General features: G+C 54.1%; 1 protein-coding gene and 1 non-coding gene across 2 annotated transcripts; one reads left to right on the forward strand and one right to left on the reverse strand.

Moving 5' to 3' along the window:
- The first annotated feature begins 12,119 nt into the window (after nt 1-12,119).
- On the forward strand, nt 12,120-13,058 carry LOC142403510 (olfactory receptor 14C36-like). Its single transcript, XM_075489768.1, has one exon. It carries the CDS (start codon nt 12,120-12,122, stop codon nt 13,056-13,058), a length of 939 nt encoding a protein of 312 aa, XP_075345883.1.
- Nucleotides 13,059-20,543: 7,485 nt separating this feature from the next.
- TRNAN-GUU (transfer RNA asparagine (anticodon GUU)) lies at nt 20,544-20,617 on the reverse strand. Its single transcript has one exon. It is a non-coding gene; the product is annotated as a tRNA-Asn (tRNA).
- Between the last annotated feature and the right edge of the window lie 977 nt (nt 20,618-21,594).

A 21,594-nucleotide genomic window follows, 5' to 3' on the forward strand; every position in this document is an offset into this window, starting at 1 on the left:
GAGCTATACACTGATGGTTTTCTCTCCTGGGCATGATCTAGCCAAGGCCAGCTGTGTCCAAGCTCTCCCACCTCCCCTGTCCTCTCTCCACCTGCCCTGCCCTCTGCCCAGCCCAGTCTCAGCCGGCCCCACGGCAGTGCCCACTGCAGGGTGCTGCAGACCTCTGGGCACTCACACCACAGCCCCAGCCCCTCTGAAGGGCACAGCAGCTGCTGGGGGTCAGCCCCAGAGATGGGGACATCCGTAGCACAGGGAAACAGAGGTCAATGGCACCCTGTGTCCTCTGCTCTCCTCTCCAGGAGATCCTAAGAGGGCTGCAGCCCCTCCGTGCCATCCCCTCTCCCCAAGCCAGTACAAGAGCCCTGGCTCTGGGGGTCCTCAGGCTGCTCCTGCTGCCCCAGGGACACAGCAGCCTGCCCCGAGCTGGTGCGGCCAGAAAGGGGTTTTAGTTTCCCATTCATTCTTGCTCCACTGAGGATGGATCTTGGACAAGGACGATACTGCAGGTTCATTTGTTTTGCTTAAATACACAGATGGCCTGGCTCCTCATTTACACAAAGTCTCCGCATCACACAACACAGGTGCATACATTGGGAGGAGGGGATGAATAATGACGTTTCCTTGTAGACAACATCATCACAAGAGGAAAAATTTAGAAAAAAAAAACCAAAGAAAGGAAAGACAGGCTTGGCCTGTCACGACACACAGAGGAACCCATTTGCAGAGGAAGGTAGGCAGCCTATGGCTGCTGAAATGAATCCAATGGGTTTCCTCAGGGCAACCTTGAGCTCCTTGTTCCTCATGCTGTAGATGAGGGGGTTCACTGTTGGGGGCATCACTGAGTACAGAACTGACACCACCAGGTCCAGAGCTGGCGAGGAGATTGAGGGAGGCTTCAGGTTGGAAAACATGCCAGTGCTGAGAAATAGAGAGACCACAGCCAGGTGAGGGAGGCACGTGGAAGAGGCTTTGTGCCATCCCTGCTCAGAGGGGATCCTCATCACAGCCCTGAAGATCTGCCCGTAGGACAGCACAATGAAAATAAACCACCCCCAAAATAGAAAAGCACTAATCAAAACAACCCCAACTTCTCTGATATAGGAGGTGGAGCAGGAGAGGTCGAGGATCTGGGGCAGTTCACAGAAGAACTGGTTTATGGCATTGCCTTGGCAGAGCGGTAGTGAAAATGTATTGGCAGTGTGCAGCGTGGCATAGAGGAAACCACTGCCCCAGGCAGCTGCTGCCATGTGGACACAAGCTCGGCTGTCCAGGAGGGTCCCGTAATGCAGGGGTTTGCAGATGGCAACTTAGTGGTCATCGGCCATGATGGTGAGAAGAGAAAACTCTGCTGACATGAAAAAGAGAAAGAACAAAACCTACGCAGCACATCCCGAGAAGGAAATGGCCCTGGTGTTCAAGAGGGAATTGGCCATGGATTTGGGGACAGTAGTGGAGATGGAGCCCAGATGGAGGAGGGAGAGGTTGAGGAGGAAGAAGTACATGGGCGTGTGGAGATTGTGGTCACGGGCTATGGTGGTGATGATGAGGCCGTTGCCCAGGAGGGCAGCCAGGTAGATACCCAGGAAGAGCCAGAAGTGCAAGAGCTGTAGCTCCCGCCTGTCTGCAAATGCCAGGAGGAGGAACTGGGTGATGGAGCTGCTGTTGGCCATTTTCTGCCCCTGGGTACAGGGCACTGTCCAAGGAGGAAAAGGCAGTGAGAAATTAGGGGAGACTTCTCTGAGCAAAATCAAAGCCATTTTTCATTTAACCTCCGAAACTGCCTCTCCCCTTCAGAGACCTTTGAGCAGCTCCCTTGCACAAGCGCTGGGTTGTGGTGGCTGAGGGTGCCACTGGGAGGACAGGACTCTGCAGTGGGCTCTGGGGGAGTTGGTCCTGCCCTACAGCAACAGCTAAATAAGAACAAGGAGTGACCTGTGATGAACTCAGGTTGTGGTGGATTTCACAGCATATTCACTCTCCCTTCACTTGACTGCAGAACAGTGTCGGCTGTTGATTTTCTTCTAGCTGCCTGTTTCATTGCAGGAGCATTTCTTGGAGGTAGACAACCCTGGCATTTGTACTGCACTCCAGGTGAAGTCTTGAGGGTCCTGGGAGGCAAAGGGAGTGTCCCTTAGTGCAGAGCGAAGCCAGCCGGTGTGTCCGTCAGTCCTGGTCTCAGGCTCAGGCTCATTCCAGCTGCCCACACGCGACCGCCCAGTTACTCCCCGTCTTCTCTGTTGGGCACCCAGATATGACAAAGACCTTGATGGAGAGCTGTGCTCTTCCATTAGGATATCCTAAAGGTGGGGTTCCTAAAGGGGAGAGTCAGTTTTTCCCACCCCATGCACTGCATTGCCCAGAGCCCCACTGGTTAGAAGGGGGCTTGGACATCTTCCTACCATGGAGACATCTGCATGGCAGGACCCACAGGGGGAGTGTCTGAGCTGCAGCTGAAATCCCCATCCCCAGAGAGCCACAAAACCAGAGCAGCAGAAGCATGGGCAACTGGAGACACAAGGAGAAATATCACAGTGCTTTGGCAAGGGGAAGCAATGCCAGGAAGGGACATAGTGGCAGCCAGGAGAGTCTGCGTTGCTGGAGGCCTGGCTGACAAGGAGCTGACTCATGATCTGAAAACCCTGACATTAAAGGCTGTCAGGCGGGTGCTCCCATTGCCCTGCCAGACTATTCTGTTAGTACTGTCCTCCCATTCCCTGCCCATGTCTCAGCTGTCTGGAGCTGTACCTGCCGGGAGCTCCTTCTCTGTCCCCACATCTGCTCCCCGTCCATGCACACAAAACCCATCCCACTCACTATGTGCTCACCTCCGCCCTGCAGACACCTCCTGGCAGCAGGGCACCGACCAGAGGCATCTCTGTGTGTGCAGGGGTGAAGGAGAAGCTCAGACAAGTCCTAACAAGAACTGCAGTCTCAGTGCCTTCTGCAGCACAGAGAAATCAATTCCCATCTCCCACGCCTAAGCAGACAAGCAAGAGGAGAAACCTCAAAGCACAGACACCTTCCCTTTCAAATAAAGGCTGCCTTGGTGTCCTTATTCAAAAGAGCAGTCAGAAATGTCCTGGGGGCAGATGTAGAGCTGTGAGCAGCCCTGAGACATGCAGCACCTTCTCAATAGCAGAAGGATCCTGTGCTGCTGAAGGGGGGTCTCTCCTTCCACCCCCAGCTTCTCCCCACAGCACTGTGGGGAAATCCGCAGGCAGGCTGAGTGCTGGAGCTGGCAGGCAGCAGAGTCCCTCCCCGGCACACAGCCCCTTGGGGTGCAGGGACCCTGCTCTGAAGGACAGCCCTGGGCACCCCTGGGTGCACACCTGGCTGCACAGCCCTGCAACCCTCCCTGCAAAAAGGGAGCTGTGATGCCCTGTCCCTCTGAGGGTGCAGCAGGGAAGCCCTGCTGGTCTGTCTGCACACTAAGGAAACCCGGAGAGCCATCCTGCCAGACCCTACCTGCTCTGGGATCTGCCAGCTCTAGGAGACCCCTCCAGCATACTCAAGTGCATTGCCCTGCAGCCAGAGACTTACTGTGTTAAGGGCCGTGAAGATTTTTCCTCCAGAGAGCTCTCAGCATCCTCCCACTCCACAGTGCCTTTAAACTCTCTCTTGCTTCTCTCCTCTCCCCTCGCTGATTCTCTGCTCTCCCCTTGCTGCCTGCAGGCAGTGTCTCAGCCCTGCTGTGCTCTGCAGAGCATCTGCTCCTGGGCAGAGCTGTCTGCCTGAAGCACTGCATGCTTGCCGTGAGCTTCCTCCCTCTCAGGACCCCACCGCAGCTCAGCAGCAGAGGACCAACCCAAGGCGCCACTTTCTCTGCCCCCTCTGGGCTCCCTCGAGGTGTCCCCGGGGCTCCAGGGCTGACACCGCCGAAATGCAGCAGGATCATCCTGGGGAATGTACTTTGGAGTCAACAAAAGCATCACTAATGGTGCCTCTCTAAACATTGGAGGGGGACTGATTCCTGCAGCAGAAATTGTCCTGCCAGAGCATGGTTGTCTGCGAGAGGTGTAAATGTTCCCCTCTGGACACCGCAGGTCCTGTCCCATAAGAGGAAGGACAGACAGACAGGGACAGGGAGGGCTTGGCTTCCCCTGTGCTGGGCAGTGGTTCAGCTGAGGCAATGTAGGCATCTCCTTCCCAGCTGGAAGAAGCACGATTCAGCTCCCTCCATGCACCCCACACAGCCACAGCAGATGGGATTCCTCTTGCTTCAGTTCAGGGGTGCACAAAAGCGTTGCCTGCAGGTGAGCCCCTGCTCTGAGCCCCTCGTCTTTATTCTGTGGGCGCTCAGTTGCTCACCCACACACACTTGGTGATGACTGAGGGGCCAGGGTTGGTCTAAGACGTGTGCAAGTGTTTGCAAGCTGTGATGGAAAATCTCTGAGAATACCCCCATCCTTCCCGAGCATCAGCTGAGGGCCAGAGGTGGAAGGGGGATTTCCTTGGCCATCCTAAATGACACCGACCTGTATGTTTAGGGCACCTGCGTGCACCTTGTCACATATATCTCTGGAGCACACAGAGCTCTTGAGCTGACCAAACAGAGCAGTGCACCAGAAGGAGACCCGGGTCTCTCTCTATCCAGTGCATTTACTAGAGCACCAGTCACTGCAAAGCCACCCCCTTCTCTAAGACAGCGTCACCTGCTGACTTCCTCCTGCAGCTCCTCCACCCACTGCCTGAGGGCCTCCACTAAAATATCTTAACATGTCCACATCCCTGCACTGAAGACATCTTATTTATTTCAGGGCTCTCATTTTAACTACATTTTAAAAAAAGCCTCCACTGCCTGGCCAGGTGCCTGGAGTGCCTAATACAACTCCATTCTGCAGGCAAACACAGCACAGGGCCTCCAGGAAAGCTGTGCCCTGTTGGAGCTGGCGTGGGACAGACACCCCAGGGCCTCCCAAAGGGGTCTGGTGCCAGTGTGCCATCATCTGAACTCCAACACCACACCATGGCACAGCCCCTTCTCGGCTCCTTCCAGTGTGTTTACTAGAGCACCAGTTACTGCAAAACATAGACATATCCAAATCTCTGAACTGAGGAGACCTTCTTTAATCCCGGGCTCTCTTTTAATGCCCTAAGAAAGGCGAATAGTGCTACGCGAGGTGCTTGGGATAGCCAGCACCATCTCTTGCCACAGCTGAGGTGCTGAGCTCTTGAGCCCAAATGTGCAGAGCCAGGAGGAGCTGGAGCACACACAGACGGAGCTGAAGCTTCTGAGCGCTGTGACACTTTGGAATGAAATGAGATGTGGCGAGACAACTTGTTCAACTGGGCTGCAGCAGTGGAGGGATATAGGCTCTGCAGGAGAGAGTGGCAGGGAAGACGAGGACGGAGGATGGCCTCTGTGTCAAGGGGCAGCTCAGATGGATGGAGCTCCTCTATAGGATGGGCAACTGCTGAGGTTTCTCCCTGGGAATCTTGCCCATTGGCTTCATGTACTGCCAAGACTTTGTATCTGTTGCTGGTTGGTACATAGGGGGAAATGGCTGGACGTGATATCCTGCTGCCATGGGTCACCAGAGACCATGGTGCCTCCTTCTCCAAGATGCTGTCTATTCACTGTTGACACTCCTTGCCTGGTAGTCCTTGGAGGTCAGTGCCATGGGGTTCCAATATTTCTTCTTGCAATGCCTCAAATAAGATTCTGTCTATTTCTTGTTCCGCCTCTCTTATACAGCATCACCTCCTGACTGCTTCCCGCAGCTCCTCCACCCACTGCCTGAGGGACTCCACCAGAGCACACCTTGCGCAGGTGGAGCTTGCACCCTCCTCCACCCAGGAGCGTGGGGTACAGACTTTCCTGCCCTCCACCTGGACTGCAGCTTCCCTGAGAGGAAGCCCTGTCTGAGTGGCCACCTCCACTCATCCCAGGCTAGGCTGGCTAGGGAGATGGTGCCCAGCTGCTGCAGAGCACAGCCCTCACCTGGTTTCTGCCACCATGCTTCTGATGACCTCAAAGCACTGCCTAAGAAGCCTTTCTAATTCCCTGGAGACCTCAAGCTGCTGGGTAGGTTTGCACAGCTGACAGCTAGCTGGGGTGATCAGTGGGGCCGCAGCCTAAGCCTGCCTTTGAGCAGAGCAGGCAGCAGCCCCACCACTGGAAGAGTGCGCTGCCCTTCTCACGCGCCCTTCCATGCAAAGTGCTGTGCAAACTGCTGCTTGCAGCGCTCCTGCTCCCTGGCACTCCCCGGGGGCTTCTTTTATGCGGCTTCCTGGAGGAGGAATCAGCAGTGCCCGTGCCACCTGAAGACTCACGGTGTCAGTTTTGCAAGCCCACCCTCTGATCCATTTTAGATGTGCGCTTTAGGATGGGAAATCCTGCCTGGTGTTGATCATATCGCTTACTTCGACCTTGCCGACAGAAGATGCTCGGCAGGACTAATGGAGAGGCGGACTGCTATTTTGCAAAGATAGGTCTTCAGGCAGACTAAGACTTGTCTTATTGTCGTGGTTTAGCCCCAGCCGGCAGCTAAGCACCACGCAGCCGCTCGCTCACTCCCCCTCGGTGGGATGGGGGAGAGAATCGGAAGAGCAAAAGTAAGAAAATTTGAGGGTTGAGATAAAAACAGTTTAATAGGTAAAGCAAAAGCCGTGCACGCAAGCAAAGCAAGGCAAGGAATTAATTCGCTACTTCCCATGGTCAGGCAGGTGTTCAGCCATCTCCAGGAAAGCAGGGCTCCATCATGCGTAATGGTTACTTGGGAAGACAAACGCCATCACTCCGAATTTCCCCCCCCCTTCCTTCTTCTTCCCCAGCTTTATATACTGAGCATGACGTCATGTGGTATGGAATAGCCCTTTGGCCACTTTGGGTCAACTGTCCTGGCTGTGTCCCCTCCCAGCTTCTTCTGCACATGGCAGAGCACGGGAAGCTGAAAAGTCCTTGACTAGTACAGCAACAACTAAAACATCTCTGTATTATCAACACTGTTTTCAGCACAAATCCAAAACATAGCCCCATACCGGCCACTATAAAGAAAATGAACTCTATCTCAACTGAAACCAGGACACTTATGCAAAACACACAGACACCCCAATGCTTACAGTCTGGAGCTCCACCAGATGTGCTTCCCAGGGAATGGGATGGCAGAGGATAAGAAAGGGATGGCTTGGCAACCCCCCTGGGATTTGGGAAACTAGGGAGTGCTCTCCTCTTCCCCACCACTGCTTCTCTCAGTGAGATGCTTAAGAAAACTCGACCAGCTAGGTGTAAATTCACAGTTGCGTCAAGTAACTCATGTCTACTTGCAGCCAATGGAGTCGTGCAGTTCAAATTTTGAGCTTTCATTGGAGCCCAAGGCATTTCCTCCACTCAAACTATCTGCACCCCCACCTGACCCTGACTACTGTGTGAAACAAGTGTCCCGGCCCTCCAGGCAGGATGGGGAAAAGCTTGAACTTCTCCCTCATCCTGCACTATGCATCACAGTGAAGAGTCTGGCTCTGTCTGCTACGAAGATGCAGGCATTCAAAAGCCATGGGCTGCTCTGAGGTGCCCCTGAAGCTTTCCCTTCCGCAGGCTGAACAAGCTCAGCTCCTTCAGCCCCTTCTCAGAAGGCAAGTGCCCCAGCCCTAGACTGTCTTGGTGGCCCTCTGCTGAACTCACTCCAGTTTCCTCATCTCTCTCCCTTTTATTGAGGGCCACAAATCTGGATGCAGTACCTACCTGTAGTCTAACGAGTCCTGAGTAGAGGACGATCAACACATGCCCAGTCTCCTGGCTATGCTCCTCTTCATATAGCCCACCACACTGCTGGCCTTCCTCAGTGCTGACTTGTCTTTTGCCTCATGGCCCTCAGGAACTCCAGCACCTTTTCTGCAGAGCTACTCCCAAGACAGGTAGTCCCCAGCCTGTACCATTGCAGGGGCTCAGTCCACCTCTGGTGCGGGACTCTGCATTTCTCCGTGCTGGTTTTCATGAGGCTCCTGTTGGCCCATGCCTTTGAGCCTACCTAGGTCCTTCTGGATGGCAGCCTTGCCCTGGTGTGTCAACCAGTCCCAACACCTGGGTATCAGGTGTGCAGACTTCACAAGAAAGACCTCCAGGTCATTAGAAAAATGTTAAACCAGACGGGTCCCAGGACCCTCCAGGACTCCCCTTGTTGCCACCAGCCTCCAGCTGGAATATTTCCCATTAACTGACTTTCCGAGAGCAACTCTCTGACCACTTTTTACCAACGTACATATTCACCAATGCAGCCCATTATGTGCTACCTTGGAGACAAGGCTCTTGTGGGGGATGGTGTTAAAAGCCTTGCTCAAAGCAAGGCAAATGACATCTACTGCTCTTCCCTGGTGCAGAAATCCAGCCCTGTCATCAGAAAAGGCAGAAGTGTAGCTTGGCTGTGATCCACCCTACACAAAGCCATGCTGGCTGTTCTCAGTCACTGTCTTCTTCACGGCCCAGAAATGTGACCCAGGAGGACATGCTCTGTGACACACTTTTTGTGCAACATTTGCTTTTCACCAATGATCAGATGGGTCCCTTCATCTCCACCACCATTCGAGGATGATACAGAATGGCCTCCCTGTGACATGGACCTGTTCTCTCAGCACTCTTGGGTGCAGCCCCTGCAGTACCATGCTCTCTTCATAGAATCATAGAACGGTTTTAGTCGGAAGGGGCCTTTAAAGATCATGGAGTCCAACCCCCTGCCATTGCTCAGGGACATCTTTCACTAGATCACGCTGCTCAGAGCCCTGTCCACCCAGATGAAGGGGGGCTTTTTTGCTTCTCTCCCATCCCGCTGGGGAAGGGGGGAAGGGAGCAAGGGAACAAATGGGTGCGTGCTTAGTGGCTGGCCATGCTCAACCCACCAACGCCCTGAAATGTCACCAAGGGGCTTTGCGTGAGCAACTGACTCCCTCCCTCCATCTCCATTGACTCTAGTGGGAGCTTAGTCAAGGAGCTCCCATGCAGACACCTCTTTTCTGCACACCTGGCCTGAGGGAAAGGGAATCACAGCTCCTGTGGGTTTGTGGCATGAACTGGAGGGAGATGAATCACCTGAGAGCCTGGAAGCCTGTAACCAAAGTCTGACTTCTGCATTGACTCAGTTGCATCACTGCCTTCCATGGGGAAACAAACCCCTCCCTCTCACTGCCTAGTATTTGGGGAGGAATAGGTGTTTTCAGAGGGAGAACTTGTCACCTCTTTTAGTCAACCGTTCTCTGAAAGGACAAACCACACGGCTGGACTCTGCCGCTCTCTCCCTAGATTAGAGACATGATGTAGGTGTTTACTTCAGCCTCCTTCCAAGAAGGTTCCCCAGGAGGGACCCTGCTGCTTTGTCAGCACTGGAGACCAGGGAGCTCCTCAAGGAGTCTGTGGGGCAGAGGAAGTCACACCTTCAGCTGCCCTTGTGCTCCTGGGCTGGCACAAGCTCCTGGGACTGAGAGAGCTCATGGCAACGGATGCATGGCACCTGCAGAAAGACAGCCGAGTCCAGCAGCAGCTCCTCTGCAAAGAGCAGCAGGGCTCAGGGCACTGCCTGCAGGTGACGAGACAGGATGAGCAGCTCGGAGAGAAGTAAAAGGCAGCCTGGAGTGGGAGGATGGAGGAGGGCTCATAGCTGGGGAGATCTTCCCAGTCCTTGACACAGTAAGTCTCTGGCTGCAGGGCAGCGCAGCTGCTGTTCCCAAAGAGGTCTTCCGAAGCTGCCACATCTGACACGCATGGGATCTGTCAGGATGGCTCTCACAGCTTCTCAGGGGTGACTGAGAAGGGGGAACTCCCCACAGCCCTGCAGAAGGTCTGGGTGGAAGGAGCAACCCCTGGCAGGGCAGGGTCATTCTTCCATCCGGAGGGTGTTATGTGGGACAGGGATGCTCACAGCTCTAGCTAACCATTTCTAGATGGGGACTTTTCAAGGGGAAGGTAAAGTCACCAGGTACCTGAAAGCTCTTGCCTGACTTTGGGTTGCTTTGGGTTTTGATTTTGGGTTTGTTGTAGGGTTTTTTGTGGTTTTTTTTTTTTTTCAGTTTTCCCCCATTGTCAGTAGTGAGATGGAAACAGTATTAGGGGTTTATGTTTGGGGGTGAGACTCCTAAAATGTTACTCTGAAAGATCAAGAGGTGTGTGAGGAACCTCAGGAAGTCCCTTCAGCCTCCCCTGCCCCCCCAACCTATAGGCAGCACCAACATCTCCTTGGCAGTTGCCATCATCTCATCAGGGCTTTTCTGAACTGCTCCTTAGCAGCTGCAAACACAGAGCTGCTCCTGAAAACCTCTCTCCCGGGAGGTTTGTGGAGGGCAGAACTGAGCACACAGAGGGTGGGATGGGGTCTGTGAGCATGGACAGGGAAAAGGCACAGGGGCAGAGAAACAGCTCTGCTCCTCTCTTGTGGGAGACGGGATCTGGACCATTCCCTTTCAGCCTGTCCGCTGCAGACACCTGCCTCTGAGCACGGCCCCCCTTGTCTCCTCTCCCACCCAACAGAGGGCTCTACCCTCCAGGCCATGGGGTCTAAGGCATGAGTCTCCTCCTCTGCAGTTAGGTCTCCAGCAGAAGAGAGGTGCATCTCTCCCGCAACGTGCTCTTTTCCTGCTGCATGACAAAGGGGCTGAGAGCAACTGGCTGGCAATGTCACCATCCGGACGTTGATACGGGGGAAGGCTGTCCTGAGAGCCCGCCTGTCTCTCGCTCTCTCCATGCCTCCTTTGGCAGGAGGAGCACGGCCACGATCCCTGTTTCTCCATCTCTCCCTGCTGCTCTGGTCCCTCTTTTCAAGATCGATGGGACAAAGGGCAGGGCGCTCAGCTGCGGTTCAGCTACTGGCCCTGAGAGTCCTTCCATGCAGGTGACTTCCTTTACGGCAGTGAGACGTCCAACCCCACTTCTAAAGTGTGGAGCTGTGGCAATGCAGCGTGTGGGGTTGGGGAATGAGCCCACTCTCTTTTAAAGAGACCCCCACCTTCAGGACACCTGACTGTCCCCCTGGCGTGTCCTGGCAGGCTGTGGGTAGTGCTGCAGAAGAGCACAGCTCTCCTGCAAGGTCCTTCTGGTAGCTGACAGTCCCTGGTTTGCTCATCTGAGCCAGGAGCCTCTTCACATCCTCCCTGCCACTCTCTCCCTATCAGGGCTGAGAACGAGACAGCTCTCTGGAGATCTGCCCTCTGAAACTGGACTCCTCTCTTCTTTGCACAGTCTAGATTCCTTTGCAGAGTGAGCTCTGAGTGCAATCGTCCTCTAGCTGAGAGAGGTGCCAGCACAGGGCAGTTGTGAGCAAGACCACTGAGCGCAGCCGCTCTCTTGAGGCTGCACTAGGTTACAGGGAGCTTTTTTGGTCTCGAGTGACTGCCCAGTGTTTACCCTGAGAGCTAAGGAAAAGCCGAGAATTTCTACCATTGCAATGAACACCAGACACAGGTATCTAAACGAGTCTGCTCTTCTAGAGTCTATACTCACCTCCTCAACCCCATTCCCTGCAAAGCAGGCAGTGAAACTGCTGAATCTTCACCGCTTGAAAAAGGCATGCATTGGAGCTTACATTTATATGCAGGCATTTCCATGCGCTCTGTTATCCAGCCAGTGCCTGGAGAAATAGTGGATGCGGTGTATTGATGTGTGGACAGGGATAAAGCCCTCGGCAATGGGCCAGGTCACCTCTGCCTCCTGCCTTTCCTTGCCTTGAGAGACAGCTGATAGTGGTAGACTGAAATCTGTCAACGAAGGAAAAGTAGGAGGTTACGAATACTGTCCTCTTGCCTCCAAGAAGCAGCTGGGCGTGCTCCTCATTTCACCTCTCATGGTGGTCAATAGGAATATACCTGCTGGGTGACAAGACTAAGCCCTCCACAGTCAGCTCAGGGCGTCCTGCCCCTGGAACAACAACCAGAAGGCTTTTTGCCACCTCTGTGTTAACACTGCTGCAGAGCAGGACTACCTCCTTTGGACCCATGGGCAGAGGACTCTGATCCTCACAGCGCACGCAGCCAGCACAAACTGGAGGTCCAGCTAGACACCTGACAGAATGTCCCCCAGAGAGTTAGGAAGGCAGTGGGCAGAGTTTCTGGGTCGCATGCAATGGGTTTTGCTCAAGCAGGTCTGTTTGAACTTGTCTTTTCCTCCTTGGACAGTCACGCACTCTTGGAAGGAGCAAATGTCCAACAACAGCAGCTCCATCACCCAGTTTCTCCTCCTGGCGTTTGCAGACATGCGGGAGCTGCAGCTCTTGCACTTCTGGCTCTTCCTGGGCATCTACCTGGCTGCCCTCCTGGGCAACGGCCTCATCATCACCGCCATAGCCTGTGACCACCATCTCCACACCCCCATGTACTTCTTCCTCCTCAACCTCTCCCTCCTCGACTTGGGCTCCATCTCCACCACTGTCCCCAAATCCATGGCCAGTTCCCTCTGGGACACCAGGACCATTTCCTATGGAGGATGTGCTGCCCAGGTCTTTTGGTTTCTCTTCTTTGTTTCTTCAGAGTATTACCTTCTGACCGTCATGGCCTATGACCGCTATGTAGCCATCTGCAAACCCCTGCACTATGTGACCGTCATGGACAGCCGAGCTTGCATCAAAATGGCAGCAGCTGCCTGGGGCAGTGGTTTCCTCAATGCGGTGCTGCACGTTGGAAACACATTTTCCATTCCATTCTGCCAAGGCAATGCTGTGGAGCAGTTCTTCTGTGAAATCCCCCAGCTCCTCAAGCTCTCCTGCTCGCACTCCTACGTCAGGAAAGCTGGGTTTACTGTGGTCAGTCTTTGCGTAGCTTGTGGGTGTTTTCTGTTCCTTGTCCTGTCCTATGTGCAGATATTCACGGTTGTGCTGAGGATCCCCTCTGAGCAGGGACGGCACAAGGCCTTTTCCACGTGCCTCCCTCACGTGGCCGTGGTCTCCCTGTTTGCCAGCTCTGCCATGTTTGCCTACCTGAAGTCCTACTCAAGCTCATCCCCAGCTCTGAATCTTGTGGTGGCTGTTCTGTATGCAGTGGTGCCTCCAGCAGTGAACCCCCTCATCTACAGCATGAGGACTCAGGAGCTCAAAGAGGCACTAAAGAGACTGATCCGCTGTCTGCTGTTGCAGCAGGAATAAGCTGCCCTTCTCTTTCCACAGGCGATTCCAAGTCTGTCTCAGGCCAGGCTTGATTATTTGGTTCTTTTCTTCTCTGCTTGAACATTGCCTTTGGAAACAAGTTTTTGGAGTCACCGTGCTTCTCCAGAGGCAAGAACCTGAGCCTGAGGCTTGGGGAGGGAAGGAGCAAGGTTGACCATCGTCTCAGACCTCAAGGCACTGCTTCTCCTGCCTGTCCCATCCTCCTTAGGAGGCACAGTGGATCAATATCAATTGCAGAATGCTGCTATCAGCTCTCCTCTAAAGTGAAAAGTAATAAAATGTACCCATGAAAATAAAAAATCATGTTTTGTAAAGTGCTCTTTGAAGCCTTCCTCTTAAGCAAAACGTGTCTACAAGGCCCCTTGATGGAGAAACCTGCCAAATCCTCTCCAGGATCTCAAGAAGCTGGGGTGCCTCTCTAAAGTGCCTGTAGAGGAATGCACACAGGATGGGGAATCAACACGATGAGTTAGAGGTCTGTGGGCAGTTGCAGGGCTACGATCTTACTGGCATCATGGGGACATGGTGGGATGGCTCCCACGACTGGAGTGTTGCACAGAGGGATACAGCTCTTTTGGAAGGCCTGTATGGGAAGACGAGGAGGGGGAGTTGCATTTTATGTGAGAGCAGCTGAAGTGGCTGGACATCGGCCTGGGGATGGGTGAGGAGCCAACTGAGAGCTTATGGCTTAGGATTCAAGGGAGGACTAGCTATCTCCAGAGAGCCTTTCCAACCCCAACTATTTTGTGATTCTGTGATGGTGGAATGCCTGGCAGTGTTTCTGAGAACTTTTCTGTCCTTTCCCCACACTGGTTGCACTCCTGGTGCCCGTGGAGCAGAGGCCTCCTTTTGAGGATGACCTCATTCGCCGTGTCACTCTGAGGAAAAGGTGCACCAGGGGTTACAAATGCCAGCAATGCCTCAACACACAGCAGTATCCCCTACCCTGACTGCTGTGTCCAGCTCCTTCCTCCTTGAGGATTTGAGTTGGAAGGGACCTCTGGAGGTCTCCAGTACCATGATATGCTCTGAGCATGGAGAACTTTAGAGTTACATCTGATTGGTCAATGCTTTCTCCAGGTGAGTTTTGAAAATCTTGGGGCCCCTGAACCAGTGCTGATCCACTCTCATGATCATACAAATATATCTCTGTAACTTTGTCTTTCCTTAACCTCCTGTGAAATTTCCCTTCCTGCTTCTTGTCCTTGCAATCTCTTGTCCTTTCCTTTCCGTCATGATCCCCAACCAGATCCTCAGCCCTACTCAGACCGAGGACTGTCACAACCTGCTCTCCAAGCACAGCCCCTCTGGGATCCTCAGGGCCATGCAGGCACACCACGGTGGCCAGCTCCAAGCAGAGGCATAGACTGCAGAGGGATTGTGGTAGTGGTTGTGAGCTGGCACCAGGGCAGAGACAGGGGGGTGGAATAATTGACTGGACTTAGAACGCTGTCAAATTACTTTAGCGCTGCCACCTTAATCAACTTTGCGAAGCTGTTTCAGTGGAAGCCCTGAGAGGGCTCTGACAGGCAATCGTTGACTCTGATGGGTGGCTACATGTACCGTCCTTAGAAAATAAACCGTTTTCTTTTCTAAGACTGGACTGGACTTAGAAGAGAGACTAAGACTGGACTTAGCCGCACCTCGACTCCTCTCTGAGAAGGAGTTTAGAAAGCAAGGGGGTCCTGTCTGAACCTCCTGACTCAACGGGAGGGTTCCCCCCCTCCAGCCACTCCTCAGACTCCTACGCAACAGTGACTTTGAACACAAGAAGGGGCCATGGCAGCGGGTCAGCAGAGAAGAGCTCCAGCAGTGTTAAAGGAGAAGCCGCTGCCCGAGCATTCACACACCATTCAGGGAGTCGCACACACACCGCCCGAGACTTTAACTGCTAGGACCAAAGTCCCTTCGCAGCGGCAGCTCCACTGAGCTGATGGGTGCCCCTTTTCAACTCCTCGCTCACATACACTCGCTCTCGGGTGCTTTCTCTCCCCTCTGGCTCGACCCTAGGTTTCCCGAAGCAGAGCCTCCGAGACGACGCGCGCCAGGTGAATTTATTGGTACAGCAGTGAAAACAGCTCGAGCTGGGTGCCTCCGGAGAGGGAGCCAGAACAAAGAAATCCCTGGGTAATTATACCCTGTAAGGTATATCTGAGGTATATCTAAGGTATCTAAATTCCCCTCCCCTCAGGAGACTGTTCGGACCAATAGTAGTATTTGGGTCTGGGGTCTTCCCGTTCTTCATTGGGCCCTTTCATTGTCTCTTGGCGGGCCGATTCTTCTCTTCTCTCTAAGATCGCAGCTTCTGCTAAGGTTGAAGCCTCCTCATCTTTCTGGTTTGCATGGGTTTGGGGGGCCAAGTCAAAGTTCAGTGCACGGTCGGTGGATCTGGGTGAAAGTTCTTGTGGCCTAAGACTTCAGCAAGCCTTGCTACTAATGCTGAAGTGACTACTACAACAAGCAGCTCCCCTTCGCACCCAGTGGTGCTCCGGAGCGAGGATGGTCACAGAGGAGGGGAGGCACTGGGAGCTGTGGTACCGGGAACCGACACTCGCCACTGTGTCTTGGGGCTCCTGGCAGGCGGTGCTGGTGGCTGCAGCCCCCAAGCTACCCCCAACCCTGTGAGCAGCAGTGAGTCCTCTCCCAACCATTGGGAGCAGCTCTGGCTTCAGAAGGTCTGCTGGCAGAGCTGGGGTTGTGGTGCCCACCCTATGCTTCCAACTCATGGTGCCTCTTGGGATCCCAGAGTCATTGCGGTGACTGGGGTGACAGCCCTGCCTGGCTGGCGTTTGAAGGTAATTTGGGGATGTCCTGGCAGTGTGGCTCATGTTCACATGCTAATCCCTGCACCAGCACAGCCTTGCTGCCCCACATGTGGCCCCCCCAGCCCAACCCTGCAGGCACCACATGGTGCAGGATGCATTCAGGGCTGGGGAAACATCCCCCTGCCGTGGTCTGCACAAGGGACGAAAAATACAAAGGGCCAGGATGGGGGGTGACTTTTGGGGGTTAGAGCCAGCACACAAGGTGGGGGAGGCTGTCCCAAGGACATGTGCTAGGCACACGGACTGACTGAGGGACAGCAGCAAATTCACAGGTCTGCTGGGTCATGCTTCCACAGTGTAAGCCCTCACACAGTGCCAGCCTCCATCTCAACGTCACTCTTCGTGAGGGACGATGGCACAAAGGGATGGGGAGTGGGAAACGCCACGTCCCAGGCCTGGTGGAGCAAGAACTCCTGGCTCTGCACTGTAAGCATGCTTCAGGGTATCCATGGTCTAGAAACAGTTTTGAATTAGCTGAACATGGGCATTTTCTCTGGCGCAAACTCTAGCCCACATCAGATCCCATCTCACCTCTCCGCGATCGTTCTGGTCCTTCCTGGCCCTCTCCTTGTGCTCCCTGCTGGCCCTCGGGAGCTGGGCGGGGATCACTGCTGCTAAGCCCCCTGCCTAAGGGTCTGGGGAGGTGGAAGGTGCTTGAAGGGACTATGGTGCATTTCCAAGGAGAGGAAACGTTCAGTCGTGACTGGGGGTGACATGAATGACTCTCCTGCCTCCCTTCCATGCGCCTGCTGGCACCCCATTTCCTCCTCTGGGACAGCAGAGTCCTTGTTTCCCTGTAGACGCCTGGGTTTCGCACTTTTCCTTGGAGGGACTCCACCTTGCCCAATCTCTCTCTTTATGGTGCTCCAGTCACTGCCCGCCACAGGCCCGTGCCATCCATGGAGATGCCTGGGGTTTCCAGGCAGCTCCAGACTGCCCTCCTTAAGGACATCATCTGTGTGTCACATGTGGAACAGCCCTGGGTATGTACCTCAGCGACTCGGTGACTGCTCACCGTCTCCACTTTCACTAGACACCAACGGGTAAGGCCTAAATGCAACACTCAGTCTCTGACAGGCACCAACAGGACAAGGAGCTCTTTGACCCTGAATCCATGGAGCAACAGGCTCCTTTGGGGAGCATTTGCTCGTGCCTGTTCTCGTCACCAGCTTTGGATGAAGAGCCCAGTCTTCAGGCAGTGCACGGAGGAGACGCCATTTTATTACAAAGATGCTGTGGGAGACAGAGCTGTGATGCAGCGTTCGAAAGATTTTTCCTGACAGTCAGGAGACACAGAGAAGGTTCATTCATCCTTAGCAGTGAAGTGAATCCCAATATTTATGTTATACAGATAATGATAATGACAACGACTAATGAACAAAGCAGGCACCTGCAATGGGATACCATAGGAGTCATTTGTGCAGAGAGAAGGGAAGTCCACAAGTACTGAAAAATGGCCACTAAATCACTTTCCTCAGGGATCCTTGAGCTCCTTGGTCCCCGTGCTGTAGATGAGGGCGTTCACTGTGGGAGGCACCACCGAGTACAGAACTGCTACCACCAGATTCAGGGATGGGGAGGAGATGGAGGGAGGCTTCAGGTAGGCAAACATGGGAGAGCGGGCAAACAGGGAGACCACGGTCAGGTGAGGGAGCCACGTGGAAAAGGCTTTGTGCCGTCCCTGCTCACAGGGCAACCTCAGCGCAGCCATGAAGATCTCCACACAGGACAGCACAACGAAAATACAACACCCGAGTGCTCCAATAGCACTAAATATAAGAACCCCAAATTCCCTGAGTAAGGAGCGTGAGCAGGAGAGCTTGAGGATCTGAGGGATTTCACAAAAGAACTGGTCCACAGCATTGCCTTGGCAGAGCGGTAGTGAAAATGTATTGGTAGTGTGCAGCATGGCATAGGGGAAATCACTGTCCCAGGCAGCTGCTGCCGCTTTGCTGCGAGCTCGGCTGTCCGGGAGGGTCCCATAGCGCAGGGGTTTGGAGATGGCATGTAGCGGTCATAGGCCATGATGGTGAGAAGAGAAAACTCTGCTGACATCAAGAAGGCAAACAGAAACACTTGGGCAGTGCATCCTGCATAGGAAATGTCCCTGGTGTCCCAGAGGGAATTGGCCATGCATATGGGGACAGTGGTGGAGACGGAGCCCAGACCGAGGAAGGAGAGGTTAAAGTGGAAGAAGTACATGGGGGTGTGGAGGCAGCGGTCACAGGCTACGGCGGTGATGCTGAGGCCGTTGCCCAGGAGGGCAGCCAGGTAGATGCCCGGGAAGAGCCAGAGGTGCAAGAGCTGCAGCTCCTGCATGTCTGCTCACGCCAGGAGGAGGAACCGGGTGATGGAGCTGCTGTTGGACATTTGCTGTTGGACTTTTGCTGCCTGAAGGCATCGGGGCTTGTGTAAGAGGGAAGACAGGGAGAAGTTTTGAGAGACTTTTCAAGGAAAACCCCTAAAATCTTCTGCGGTCTCAGTGCCTTCTCCAGCAGAGAGAAATAAATTCCCATCTCCCGCTGCCCAAACAGACAACCAAGATGAGAAACCTCAAAGCACAAACACCTTCCCATTCAAGTCAATGCTGCCTTGGTGTACTTCTCCAAAAGGACCCTCAGAAAGATGCTGGGGGTGATGTGGAGCTGTGAGCAGCCCTGACACACGCAGCACCCTCACGACAGCAGAAGGACCCTGCCCTGCCGGGGGTCACTCCTTTAACCAACAGCTTCTCCCCACAGCACTGTGGGGAGCTCGCTGGGCAGGCTGAGTGCTGACCCTGGCAGGCAGCAGAGTCCCTGCCTGGCACACAGCCTCCTGGGGTGCAGGGACCCTGCTCTGAAGGACAGCCCTGGGCTGGAGCGTGTCCTTCTCCACATGAAAGAAACCCGGAGAGCCATCCTGCCAGATCCTGCCTGCTCTGGGATGTGCCAGCTCTAGGAGACCCCTCCAGAGTACTCAAGTGCATTGCCCTGCAGCCAGAGACTTACTGTGTTAAGGGCCGTGAAGATTTCTCTTCCAGGGAGCTCTCAGCATCCTCCACACTGCCTTTAACCTCTCTCTTACTTCTCTCCTCTCCCCTCGCTGCCTCACGATATGGAGAGGGAAGGTGATAACAATGTCCACAGTGTGGATGGACCGAAGGCTGCCCATCCGCAAAGACTGTCTCTGCAGCACCCTGTCCTTCCTGGAGTTTGTCTTGCAAGCCCCACAGCCCTGCAGAGTTTCTGCAGTCACCAAACATTTCTCTGGACAAGATGTCATTGCGCAGCCTCGTTTCTCTGGCCTTGGAGACTGCGGGGCAGTCTGTGGGCACCTCATTTCCTTGTTACATTAACATCTGCCAAGCACTCCAGCATGTGAAGCAGAGTGGGGGCCCTGGGGCCCTGGTACCATGTTTACCTGTAACGAGTCTGTGCTCAGCCCCGGTGCCTCAGCTCAGATGCTGCAGCGCAAACGTGCACAGGCGGGAGGAGCTGGGGAACAGACAGGAGGAGCTGGAGCCTCCCAGCACTGTGATGGTTTGGGATGAAATTAGATGTGGTGGGACAGCTTGCTCACTTGGGGTGCTGCAGTGGAGGGATAGAGGCTCTGCAGAAGAGGGTGGCCGGGAAGGTGAGGATGGGGGATGTCCCCAGTGTGAAGGGCCAGCTCAGATGTCTGGAGGTCTTGCAGGATGCTTAGCTTCTGTCACTGAGGATTAGAGAGGCCAGTAAGGGTGACATCGTGTTGGCAGTTATGAACCATGCAGTGAGGGTGAGGAAGCAGGAGAAGTCTTCTGGCAGCAGCCCAAGGAAGTCTGCAGGGCAATGAGCCAGTTCCTGTGGGGGACTGTAATTGCCCTGGCATTCACGGACCAGGCAAAACAAGGTGCAAACAGTCTGCAGCACCGCGGGACACCTTCTTAATACAGCTGCCCAGTGGGCCAACAAAGGCCCTGGGTGCTCACCTGGATCCGGTACTGGCAACCAAGGACGAGCTGCTCAGGGGTGTGATAATCACGATAAACAACTCCTCACACACACACACACACAGAGACTGGAAATGGGAATGAAAGAAATGATGTAGGGACAATACTGTCTGAGAGGTGTTGCCATTAGATGACAACAGTTAGAAAGGAGAGAAAAAGTATTGTTCTAACAACTTCATGGCAGACTATAATACTGAGAAATTATAAGTGTCTTGTCAAGGAAGAATGAAGGAAAGGAGTAACATGAAAGAAATAGAGTTTAGCATCATGACGAAGAGGAAGACCTTATTTTAGAGCATGTTAGTGCTGCTGTTGTTAGTGAGGGTAGAAATAAGGCAAATCCCAGGGTGGGTTGTCCCCAGCTGGCAGCTCAGCCCCCACGCAGCTGCTGGCTCAGTCCCCCTGAGCTGGAGGGGGGAGAGCATTGGAAGGGCAAAGTGAGAAAGAGTCGTGGGTGAAGAGAAAGGCAGTTTAATAAGTGAAGCAAAGCTGCGTGCGCAAGCAAAAGGGAGTAAGGAATTGCTATGAGTTTGTTTTGAATGCTCTGCCTTTGGAGAGGGGAGTGAATGGTGTCCTCTTTTGCTGGAGCCATAGAAGGGTTTGGGTTGTAAGGGAGCTGCAAGGTCCTGTAGTTGCAAGCCCCCTGTCACGGGCAGGGAAAGGGGAAGGCGTCCCTGGGTGGGCTCGAACCACCAGCCTTTCGGTTAACAGCCGAACGCGCTAACCAATTGCGCCACAGAGACTCCCAAAGTGAGCTATGGAGTGCTTCCCATCGGCAGGCAGATGCTTGGCCATTTCTGGGGAAGCAGAGCTTCGTCACCCACAGTGGGGACTTGGGAAGAGAAACACCAGAACCCGGAGTGTCCAGAGTGTCCACCCTTCATCCTTCTTTCCCTGAGCACCGGACCTCCCCTCCATGGCATTTCTGGTAGCAGTCCTCTCTCATTCCCTGCCCTCTGCACACCATCCATCTGCAATACAAAGCTGGCCACCAAAGCAACTCCTCCTGCAGCCTTGCACAAGCGCTTACACCTCAAAGAGCACAGACGTGCCTCGGCGAGGTCCTCCCCTCACCAAGATGCACTTCCTCAACTGGTGTTTTTACGATGCACGAATGGTGACTGCAGAAACGTGGTCATCCCCTGAGGATGAGAGGGAAAGCCTTGAGAGCTTCTTAGCTTCTCGGGTAGTGATCAGGCAGTGATTGGCAGTGCGTACGGATGCGAGAGAGGGTGTAGGGAACTCGTCAAGAAGCAAGGCGATGGTTGAGGGCTGTAGCAAATCCTTCCAACCTTGTGTGAGCCCAGCAATGGAAAGCCACTGATGTCTGTGGGTGGAGGAGGAATAGGTCTGCCCTGGGAATGAGGCTGAAGGCCCCTGCACAAAGGAGAGGTTCCCATCCTGTGTGCATGCCTCAGCCTGGGAGATGGGGAATGCCCTCTGCTGTGGGGTGGCTAGACAGTGCTCAACATGCCCCATGAGCTGACCTTCCTCTCTTCCTCTCCTTCACTCCCCATCCTTGGATGCACCTCAGGAAGCTTTTCACTCCTGTAGAGGCCGGTTCATTCTTGCAGTACCTGCAGTTCAGGAACTTGGCACCAGAGGGCTCATTAACATGCAAAATGCCATGCCAAGCCAAGTCTCCCTGCATAATTCTCCCTAATGCTTCAAGTCTCATGGGGCTGAGTTGAGAGACTCCAGGAGTGCAGCCAAACTGAGA

The sequence above is a fragment of the Mycteria americana genome, unplaced genomic scaffold, assembly GCF_035582795.1.
Source record: "Mycteria americana isolate JAX WOST 10 ecotype Jacksonville Zoo and Gardens unplaced genomic scaffold, USCA_MyAme_1.0 Scaffold_37, whole genome shotgun sequence".
Lineage (NCBI taxonomy): Eukaryota > Metazoa > Chordata > Aves > Ciconiiformes > Ciconiidae > Mycteria > Mycteria americana.

What these genes read in the sequence shown, in the direction of transcription:
- LOC142403510 (XM_075489768.1), top strand. Translation starts at nt 12,120, where the DNA reads ATGTCCAACAACAGCAGCTCCATCACCCAGTTTCTCCTCCTGGCGTTT.